General features: G+C 39.6%; 1 protein-coding gene across 1 annotated transcript; it reads right to left on the bottom strand.

Moving 5' to 3' along the window:
- Window positions 1-1,981: 1,981 nt before the first annotated feature.
- On the bottom strand, window positions 1,982-9,216 carry LOC139456945 (putative ankyrin repeat protein RF_0381). The gene is made up of 3 exons (XM_071238412.1): window positions 9,147-9,216; window positions 3,608-4,002; window positions 1,982-3,136 (listed from the first exon to the last, which is right to left on the bottom strand). Exons 1-3 carry the CDS (start codon window positions 9,214-9,216, stop codon window positions 1,982-1,984), a joined length of 1,620 nt encoding a protein of 539 aa, XP_071094513.1.
- Between the last annotated feature and the right edge of the window lie 2,422 nt (window positions 9,217-11,638).

Raw genomic sequence — 11,638 nt, 5'->3', positions numbered from 1 at the left:
AGATATGGACAGACACAGCTAGGGTGTCGCATGTCCATGTGAATATATGGAACAAGTTATGGACAGACAAAGCTAGGGTGTCGCATGTCCATGTGAATATATGGAACAAGTTATGGACAGACACAGCTAGGGTGTCGAATGTCCATGTGAATATATGGAACAAGTTATGGACAGACACAGCCAGGGTGTCGCATGTCCATGTGAATATATGGAACAAGTTATGGACAGACACAGCTAGGGTGCCGCATGTTTATGTGAACATATGGAACAAGTTATGGACAGACACAGCTAGGGTGTCGTATGTCCATGTAAACATATGGAACAAGTAATGGACAGACACAGCCAGGGTGTCGCATGTCCATGTGAATATATGGAACAAGTTATGGACAGACACAGCCAGGTTGCCGTATGCCCATGTGGACATATGAAACAAGTTATGGACAGACCCAGCTAGGCTTTCCCATGTCTGTTTGGAGGCTTCATCTTGTTTGTAGCTGCATCTGCAAAGTTATATCGCGGCATGTCAGCTTAATGTGGGAGGAAAGCCCGAAGTGATGCAGGTCTCAGACGTTTACCACTTCAGTGAAACCCACGAGCACGGGTACGGTGCTGACAAACCTAGAAACATAATCAAGGCAAACCAATAATAATAGGTTTCTGGCGTGACGACTGGACCACGCGTATATTTTGAAACTATGAGTCTAAATAAAAACAATTCAAGAACATACAACTTTTAACAATTTATATTTGTTGTGCTAGGCATTTTCCTTGTTTTTTCAACAATCTGTGCAGAATTAGCCTTTCAAAAAAAATTCAGTCACAATATTTTGTTTTTCTATAAAACCCTGACCTCCAATCCCCTGAACATAAAATGGTCAAAAACTATCTATTACGTGATCATTCCAAAATGTAACCCAATTTAACCCAGCAATTAGTACATACGAGAATTTTGTTGTGAACATATTGAAATAACAACACAAGATCAATAAATAATGAACAAATGATATTGAAACAAACATAATAGGGCCTTTTATAAATTGGTGGCAGCACATAATTATTTGATCAGTAGTTTTGCCTTTTCTGATTGTAAACCTGATCGTTTGTGCTTTAATATCATTTGCTAATTATTCATTGATCCTGTATCGTTAACTTTCGTATGCACTGTATTCAGAGTAAACCTTTTCGCTACAAACTTTACCTCGTACATATTATTTATCTTTGTTATATATATATTATTTTATCTTATCTACATGTGTATAAATGTTTTCGAGCAATAATTTAGTAATAAAGTGTTTTTCAGCGTTTGTTTACATTTTGCATAGTATTTCATGTCACTAAAAAGTAGTCAATATAAGGTTAATTCATTCATAATGTCATTATAATTATTTGCATTAATGTATTATTTGATCAGGATAGTATTGCCGCGATATAACTGGAATAATGTTAAAAGCGGCGTTAAACCCAACTCATTCACTCACTCACTCACTCACTCACTCAAGATAGTACTTAGTGTCGATCTAATCAGTAATTAAGAAAAGTAAGACACTTATGCGAAAAGAGATGAAAAGAATGTAAAGAAAAGGAAGAATGTAAACAGGAAAGGATAAAGAAATCATAGGATAAAGAAATCATATAATAAAGAAATAAAGAAAGACTTCAAGTTATTACAATTGGTGAGTTTAGTAAGACGTCTGATGAAGACATCAGGCGTGTATAAAGATATTTCCCTTCATAGACATGTAGCACGCTCCCTTTCTGTGATCTCATTCGATATTCATATTCAATGAGCAAAGTAAAATTAACGTTGCATCTGTTTCGGAAGAGGGGTGCTTAGTTGAGACATGTATTCTTACCATGCCACGTGCTTTTGTTTTCTTCCATCCCATTTAATTATATGTTCGCATGTTTGAATACCATCAGTGGTGAGATTTCATGATTTAACGTTTTACAACATATGACATATCCCCATTTACTGCATTCTTTAAAGAGAGGCATATGACAGGAACACATTATACACTGCTGTGAACCCGCTTTTCTTTGCTATCAGAGCAGCAGTTGACCCATGTTTGGTTTTTAAGGTAATATCTACAATCGCATGTGAAATGATGTATTTCACCATTTCCACCCTGTTTCCCAAACTTGCATGATGAAGGATGGTGTTCCCATATATATCCGTCACTGTCGGATCAGCTCCTTTCTTCACAAGTTCCTCAAATATACGTATATTCCCCAATCCCGCAGCAACAATAGCTGGGGTCCTTCCTTCATTTCCTCTTACGTTGATATCCACAATGTTTCGGGAAACCAGGTACCTCACTATCTGTATGTTGACTCTACATGCCAAATGAAGGATAGTGTCGCGATCTTTACTTCTTAGAGTCAAATCAGCACCTTTCTTCACTAGTAAATCAAACACATCTTTGTAGCCCAAACTTGCCGCAAACATCGCTGGTGTCCAGCCAAACTCTCCTGTTCTGTTGATGTGTCGTACAATGCTGTTCAGCGTTAGGACGTACTTCACAATGTCCAGGTTTCCTCCAGCACATGCCTTCTGAATAATGTCGTTACCTTCATCATTTTCACTTGCCAGATCAGCTACTCTACTCACAACTAAATCAAATACATCTCTGTACCCCATCTCTGCTGACAGTAATGCTGGTGTCATTCCTTTCTCGTCTTGATCGTTGATGTTGAAAATGCTATGTGTAAGGATAAATTTGACAGTCTCCCTGTCTCTGGACGAAAATGCAAAAGAAAGAATGTCTAAATCGTCATCATCAGTGGCGTTCAGATCAGCTCCTGTACTCATGAGCAGATGTAACACCTCTTTGTGGCCCCCAACGGCTGCTTCCATTGCTGACGTCATCCCAAACATGTTCTTACTATTGATGTCCACAATGTTCTTTGTTAGAACATAGCTAACTAGCTCAACATTACCGCCTTTACAGGCCTTGTGGAGAATGTTGTTTTCATTTCTATCCAATAGCGATAGATCAGCTCTTTTCTCCTGCAGTAAGTCGAATATATCTTTGTGTCCCATGGATGCAGTTATCATTGCTGGAGTCATTCCACTGTTTCCTCTACTGTTGACGTCCACAATGTTCTGATTGAGGTCACCAGCTTCATGTTTCCTCCTCTACAAGCCTCATGGAGGATGTTGTCACCAGCTTCAGTCACTATAAGAAGGTCAGCACCTTCCCTAACAAGCAGGTCAAACACTTCCTCATGTCCATTATTTGCAGCTACTAACAATGGTGTTAACCCTTTCCATGTTCTGGCGTTAATGGATGTAACATTCTGCCTAAGAATATACTGAACTATTTCAATATTACCTCCTTCACAGGCTGCATGAAGAACGGTGTTATAGGCAAAACCCCGAAGGGGCATGTTAGCTCCTTTGTTCACCAGTAGGTCAAAGACATCCTTGTGTCCCTTCCTTGCCGCATTCAGCATCGGTGTGCAGTCGTCCTCGTTTCTACTGTTTACGTCCACGTGTTTTTCTGTAAAGACATGATTAACTATCTCAATACTCCCCCCCTGAACAAGCCAGATGTAATATTGTGTTTAGTTTAGAATCCACAAATGACAGATCAGTTCCTTTCCTCACAAGTAACTCAAACACGTCTTTATTGCCAGTGAGAGCTGCTTCCATAGCTGTTGACTGCAACAAGTTGTCTCTGCTGTCGATGTCAACAATGTCCTTTGTGAGGATATTGTTCACTATACCTATGTTTCCTCCTTCACAGGCAATGTGTAGAATCGTTCTTCTGTCCTTATCCAGGAGATACAGATCCGCTCCTTCCCTCACAAGTAAGTCAAACATGTCTTTGTCTGCTCTCCCTGCTGCAAGCATCACAGGGGTCCTCCTGTTAAGACCTCTGGTGTTGATGACTGCCTGGGCCTCGAGCAGGATGAGTTTGACTCCACACAGGTCACCATCCATGGTGGAACTGAAAAGCTTGGTGTGAGGCTGGGTCAGGAACTGCTGCTTGTTTTCCTCTGCTGTAAGACAGGAACATATTATTCGTTATGGTGTCTTTAGTTACCGTATACGATGTCATATTAGGTTAGCAGAACAATATTGGGCGGGGCGTCATAATATGACACCGTATACGGCCACTAAAGAGACCATACCGAATTTATTAAGCCGAACAGTTGGCACTATTTAATATCTTTGTCGCACATGACATGTCAAAACTTAAAACTCAAAACTTGACACATACAACCTAAGACGCTACGGGTCAAAGGAAGACTGCTCTTCCAAACTCAGAGGCGAAACATTGTTGGTGATTTTAGCTTCGTATGATCATTACTAAAGTTTTTATTAACGAATTTCTGTACTAGAATTTTCATGTGAAATATGTTTTCATGTGAAATCAAAAATGGCTGTTACTGACGGTATACGGTCTCATATAGGGTTAGTAGTTTTGCTCTCTGACTGGTCAATCTCACTTTGAGGCATGAAAAAGGAAAGGATTATGTATTGGCACTTAAATTTAACTCAGCTTGGGTAGTTATAGATTAACCCACTCGGTATGAGTGATTGTGGAAAATACGTCACAAGTGAAATTAATTTTGTAAGTTCCTGTCTAAAGCTCGGAACTTAAAACACTAATTTCACGAGTGACCTATAGCTATTTTCTGTAATCACTAGTACCGAGAGTGTCATTCTGTTTATTACCCATAATCATATTTCATATTAAAGATGTTTCAAGGGAAAAAAACTGTCGCAGATCAAGGAGCAGCTGTTTTTGTATCAATCCGCGTGTGACAAAACAGTGTCCTCTCAGTCAAATCGTATTACTCACTTAACGTGTTGTTACGTGTGAAAAGTATAGTTCTGTATAAAGAACATATTATTTCAGTTATATTTCTGTCTGATTTACATAGCCTACAGTACCTCGCACTGATAAAGAAAGGTTATTCGATTTTTTTAATCAAGGCTTGTTTTGACAAGATCTCTTCACTGACAGACAGAGACGTAAAGAATACTTCACTCATTCTCGTTAGATACCATTAATACGAAACAAGTGGGCTTTCTATGGTATCTGACAGAGCGAAACGAGGAGTCCCGTCTGTGCAAGCAAAACGGTTCGGTTTTCTTGATCCATCAGCTGAATTTATTATGTATATCATGTATCATGAAATATATCATGTCCGTACCATGTTTGAAGAGGGAAATCTGAGTGATCGCCAAAGACATTCATGTTAACTGTACCACCTTATACATCTTTATATATTATTATATATAAAAACTGAGCGGCAAAAGACAGTATAGGTTGGCAATTTGTAATTTTCCTAAAAACAGCGGTAGCTAGTGGATTGGTTGATTAGTAAAATGTTTTATTGGTGTTCGGGCAACTACGCCAATTTACACCTTGCCCATAATAAAGGTTCGCTAAGTACCTAGAAATTTTATAAAGTATTAAACTGCCACACGCTTTCAAATAAGCGAGAATAACATTCTGAACATATGGTGAACAATATTCCTAGAACATAAAATGCCAGACAATGAAAAGTCAATACTGAGAACAGTAAGAGAATCCACCATTGCCTTACGCTGATTAACATACCATTGGCAACGCAATAAAAGATTAACTACATTATCAAGCTGATTACACACTGTACAATGTGCAGAAAGGTCTTTATCAATAACATTTAGATAAGCACCAAGACCACAATGCCCAAGACGAAGTCCGGTTAAGAGAACCTCCTCTCTCCGATTATTTCTAGATAAGTGCAATTTAGTGATAAAAGGATCGATGCCATAGAGATGACGTTCTTTTAAGGATGATGTCCATCTCTGCTGCCATTTTGTGTTAGCATGGGTCATACTGACGGTGCCTAACTCTGCAGGAGAAGGTACAATTGTTTCATCTTGTTCTGATTCATCTAATTCTAAAGTAGCTTTTGCCAATTTATCAGCTTTCTCATTTCCAAGTAATCCACCATGAGCAGGGATCCATTAAAATTCAACATCTAACAGAACTTTACTTAAGTCATTATAAAGGACGAGAATAATGTTGATCACGTCCTGCCTCACTGAGGAAGTACCTACCCGAATTGCTTGTAATGCACTGACAGTCACCGACATTACCGCTGAAACAGGCCTTAAAAAATTAATCCAACGCAATGCTTCAATGATTGCTCCTAGTTCTGCAGAAAATACCTATAAGTGATCAGCCAATCGGATAAAAAGTTCTCTTTTTTCATTAACGATGAATATACCGGCACCAACACGACCAGACACTGGGCACTTAGAGCCATCAGTGTAAATCTGCATGGCATTTAACCACTGTAAACTTCGGATGTGTTCCTCAGCTATAGCTTTAACTCGAGGTGCTGGCTCACATTTATTTACCTGCTCCAGGACATCAAGATAAACTGATGGCAGTTCAAGCAGCCATGGTGGCTTTTCAGGCAGAACAGTAGTGTCATCTATTGCAACATCATGAAACGTCATGAAAATATTCAACACAATCATTCAACACAGTTGACGTTGAGTGTTTACTCCCAAAAGATTTCAATTTTAACATATATCTAACGTCTAACATTTCACGCCTGAGATCTAAAGGTTACACCTGATTCAACATGTAAAGCCTCAACAGAGGTGGTCCTGAACTCTCCAAGACATAATCTTCGGGCTTTCGACTGAACAACATCAAGTCTTGCTTTTTGTGTAGCACATGCTGATCCATAGGCTTGACAACCGAAATCAAGTCTAGATCTAATGAGTGCTCTATATAACATTAACAAACACTTCCTGTCTGCACCCTATTTGGTACTGGAAATACTTCTCAGAAGGTTCATGACTTGCATTTCTGAATCAAATAGTCCATACTTGGTTTCTAAGTGAGCCTCTTGTCAAACCAGAGACCTAAAAACTTGACTATATCCACAAACTCCAATTCAGAACGACACAAGACTAATTGTGAATTATGAGGAATCTTCTTCTAGTAATGATGATAGCATAAGATTTAGAAGCTGAAATCTTAAAACCCCAATGCACACACCAATTCTGTATAAGATAGAGAGATTGTTGGACGTCTTTGAAGACAGTGTCAAAATTACCAGACCTTTTCCACAACGCTCCATCATCTGCAAATTGTGATGTTTCAACCAGGAAATTAATAATCTCAAACAAATCATTTATCATAACATTAAATAATGTTGGGCTGATCACACTTCCTTGAGGTGTTCCATTCCCTAAAATATAAATATCTGATAGTGAAGTTCCAATGCAAACTTGCATAGTTCTACCCGTTAAGAAATCTTTTATCCAATCAAGCATACGTCCACAAACTCCAAGGTTATACAGTTTTATTATCAAACCATCCCTCCACATGTCATATGCTTTTTTAATGTCCATGAAAACAGCCATTAAATATCCAGTGCTACCTAATGCCTTTTTAATTTCAGTTTCAAGTTGCACTAAATGATCAGCACAAGATCTATTTTTTCTAAAGCCTGATTGAACGTCTGAAAACAGATTGTTCTTTGCCATGAAGTACACCAGACGGTTATCTACCATTATCGCCATTATTTTACACATGTTAGAGGTAAGGGCAATAGGTATGTAGGATGTGGCTTCAGTAGGATCTTTACCAGGCTTCGTAATTGGAACTACTGTTGCTTTTTTCCCAGAAATGGGAAGTTTGCCTTCAAACCAAATATCATTAGACAGTAAAAGCATGGTTCCAAGGCTGATAAGGGGAAGATGTTTAAACATATCATAGCATAAAGAATCATCTCCTGGAGAAGTTAATGTACGTCCAGAAATAGCATTCTTTAATTCCTGGAAACTAAATAATGAGTTGTAATCAGCTATATCATATGTTGGACAATGTAAAATGTCCGAGAATTCTGATTCAAGTGTTTCTTTATAGAGGAGAAAATCCTTGTTAAAGTTATCTGTACTCTATACTTTTTGAAATGACTTAGCCAGTGCATTACTCTTGTCTATACGTGTTGTTGCGGGCGTGACTTTACCAATAGACGGAATTATAGCACGATTTGAACTTGAACTACCAGAAATCTTTTTCACTTTCCTCCATACCTGAGATAGAGGTGTATTTTTATTTATAGTACTGGTGTAATTAGACCAAGGCAAACGTTTTGCTTCAATTACAGATCTTTAAAAGAACGTGGAAGTGCGCCTTTACTCGATTAAATCACACGGCAAATCTGATTTTTCAACAATTTTCTTTGTCCTCTTCCTGGCATCATGTGCTGATTGACATGTATCCGTCCAACAACAAACAGGCGGTTTAAGCGGACGTTTACCAGAACTTCTGCCTATAAATCTATTGGTAGCATCAATAATGTTAGAGACAAAGTATTTGTAAAACTGCTCTATATCAATAGAGTTTACAGCAGGCATGATTGTGTCAGAGCACAAAGCAGTAAATGCCGACCAGTCAGCTTCAGAGAAAAGCCACCGCTGAGGTGGACCACTCAGTTCAGCGATTGAAGGCTAGTGAACACAGGATAATGATCACCACCAAAAGAATCCTGCAAATACACTTCCCAATCACAATGTGGAGCCAGTTGTGGACTGACAATGGTCAAATCAAGGGCCGAAAATGAAGCAGAAGCTGAGTCATACCGGGTCATAGAACAATCATTAAGAAGGAAAAGATTCTTTTCATCAAGTAGTGTCTCAATGGCTTTAATTACCTCCAGGATCCAACTTACTAGCTCCCCACAATGGACTATGACTATTAACATCACCACACACTACTGTTAGATTGTTCAAAAGAGAAATATATTCATCATAGGTAGAAAGAGAATTATTATAGACAATAAAATTGGAGAACGATCTTTTATCCTTCAAATGAATATTGACTGAATTCGATTCTAATTGAGATTGTGGCAACCTAAGTTCACTAAATGACAAAGTGTCCTGTATGAGTATAGCACAACCACCTCGAAAACCAACCTGACGATCTTAACGTAGGCAGACATAACCTTCCCAACGGAATTGCTGTTTAGGATTCAGGAACGTCTCCTGAAGACATATAACATCCGGCATTGGGTCAAGACTGTTAATAAAAACCTTGGATCCCGGACCATTAGCATTTACTGATCTAGCATTTCACTGAAGGATCACGAGAGCCATTAGAAGGATTAAGACTTTCATTGCTGACCCTTAACCATGCTCGTCAGATCATCCGGGGACAATTTTAACCGCAAGAGGGACTGGGCAGCTGACGCCATCGTCTGGAGACGATCAGTCTTGAATGCACGAGTAGTGCCAAAATTAGCAACTATACAAATAACAAAGTTGAGAAATTCAATAGGAGAGACATTGTTGAATAGAGGTTTGCAAGATGTTTCAGGCATGATGTTAACAACAGGATCAGTCTGAATTCAACTTCCAGAGTTTCAGTCTGAGTACTAGCGGCACCATGACTGGAGAAGACACAACATCAGAAATTGTAACAACCTGAGACAGTTGTTTAGCTGCAGGAGGTGGTTTAGGGACTGTTGGAACCCGAGCGATATCTAAATCTCCACGCACCTGTCGAACAACTTACCCTCAACTCAGACTTTCTGAATCTGGACAGCTTCCTGGTATTTAATACAACCTTTCTATGCCACAGAGTGTTGCCCCACCACAGTTCTTACATTTAAGAGAACTTTCATTCCACTCCTCATATTTGTGCTTCCCACCACATTTGGCACACACATGATGAGTGCTTCTACACTTAGCAGAGACATTCCCGAAGAGCTGACACTTGAAGCATCACAGAGCAGGAAGAACATACATCCGGATTGGAATTGTCTGGAAGAAAATGACAACATGATCTGGTAGAGACTGGCCAGAGACTGAACAGATTTGGTAGGAACTTTATCAGGTCCACGACTCAGACGCACAACAGAGCACATTAGAGGAAACACAGGTTTTTAACTTGTCCTCAATTTCACTCATCTAAATATCTAGATCAATACAATAGATGACTCCACGTGTTCTCATTAATCATTCAGGTTCATGTGCGGTGACAAAATGTTCATCAAGTTCTGTGACCTGAAAAAGTGTTTTGGCAGCCTCAACAGTTTTGGCTGTGACACTAACATCTCCCCTTGCGATCCGCTTAACACTGACTAAGGCTCTAGCCAAAGCACGCTCTGTCTTAAGTTGACAGAGGGTCGTTGAACCATCATCATATTCATCTACATCAGTTTTTGAAGATAACAGTGGTTGGTTTGACCCGCGCTGGCTCATCAAAGACATCAGACCATGCAGTAGGAGGGACAGTATTTGGTTGCTTGGCAAACAGGCTGTTTCAGAAGTACCATCTGGAATACGGCCGATTCGCTTCCTCCCGGAAGCCACCACTTTAAATCCTTCCGCACATTCCATTCTGTTGTCAGCTATTGTCGAGGACAATCCCCAACAACTGACTGTAACAATCAGCAAACACCAAATTGAAATGAAAAGTTTGAATGTACTCCAACACAAGAGAAATCAAAAGCCGAAGAACGAAAGAGGAAGTACCATAAACAATCAAGTGTGTAGTATAACACTAGACAAGTTGCTGAGAAGCAAAAGACGTCCGAACTCGACGGCTGTAAAGACCAAACTCGATAACTAGTGGAAAGTGGATATTGGGAATATGACTGCCCAGGAACAGGTACCAAAACACACCTCTCCCCAAACGCACCACCTTTGACCGAGCTCGTGTGGTGACAAAACAATGGTGAAACAGGTTTCCCGCCTATGGCATAAACTACACGTGCATTTTAGCTGTATAAATGCTTTCGGCTGCAGGGTATAACCACACGTGATGAAAGCACACAAAAGAAATGCCACATCTGTCACAGATGCAGAGAGAGAGAGAGAGAGAGAGAGAGAGCCATCGGTATGGCCGAAATGGGGGCTACACAGGTCCAAAATGCCAGAAGGTTTGGTTGTACACCATTGACAGTAGCCAGGCTGATTTAACGCTACAGGCAGACAGGGAGGACACAGGCCTATAACCGGACGACTCCGACTGACAACACCACTGGAAGACGGTCAGATACGGCTCATTCACCATACGGCACAAATTCGTAACGGCGACGGCGACGGCAGCAACAGCCTTGGAACATCCCATTGGACGCATCAACCAATAGCTAAAAGCGGAAGAATAATTTTGAACCCATCGACATTGAACTTCTTTTGGCCGGCATTCTCGCGAATATTGAAACCTTTGCAAGTCCATGTTTTTCTTGAGAGGTTGGCAATTGAGTGTACATAAAACTTCCCTAAAATGTAAAAATCATTGCCAATAATGGAAAATAAAACATTATTTCACATACAATTAAAAAGGAAAAGGATCATACAAAATGCTTCGAATTCAATAAATGCTATGAAGTCGTACCAAACCAGGACTAGTACATAAAAGGAAAGGACACAAATATGAATATTTTGTAGATCTATTCAGATTTATTTGTGAAAAGAAACACATTTATCTTTTTTAGGATCATTACAAGTGAAAGTACAACGAGAAGCGAGGAGGAAAAAGAAGTGGACAGATCTGAAGGCAGCAGTAAAAAAGACAAAAAGTGGAAGGCGAGAAAAACCAAAGAAAAAGCGCTGGGGGGCCACCTCTGATTATCTCTCCTCAATAAAAAAAAAAGAAGTTAATACAATATT

This window comes from Haliotis cracherodii, unplaced genomic scaffold (genome assembly GCF_022045235.1).
Source record: "Haliotis cracherodii isolate W230 unplaced genomic scaffold, xgHalCrac1.p SCAF_12, whole genome shotgun sequence".
In the NCBI taxonomy this organism is placed as follows: domain Eukaryota; kingdom Metazoa; phylum Mollusca; class Gastropoda; order Lepetellida; family Haliotidae; genus Haliotis; species Haliotis cracherodii.
Note: the sequence above shows the minus strand (reverse complement) of the source record. Positions and strands in the feature narration are given on the sequence as shown.

Excerpts from the sequence above, each read along its gene's own strand:
- LOC139456945 (XM_071238412.1), bottom strand. The coding sequence starts at position 9,216 with ATGGCGTCAGCTGCCCAGTCCCTCTTGCGGTTAAAATTGTCCCCGGAT. Across the intron at positions 4,003-9,146 it reads TCTGACGAGCATGGTTAAGG|CAGAGGAAAACAAGCAGCAG; the intron begins GTCAGCAATGAA and ends CCTGTCTTACAG. Across the intron at positions 3,137-3,607 it reads AAGACGTGTTTGAGTTACTT|AGGAGGAAACATGAAGCTGG; the intron begins GTGAGGAAAGGA and ends TGAGGCTTGTAG.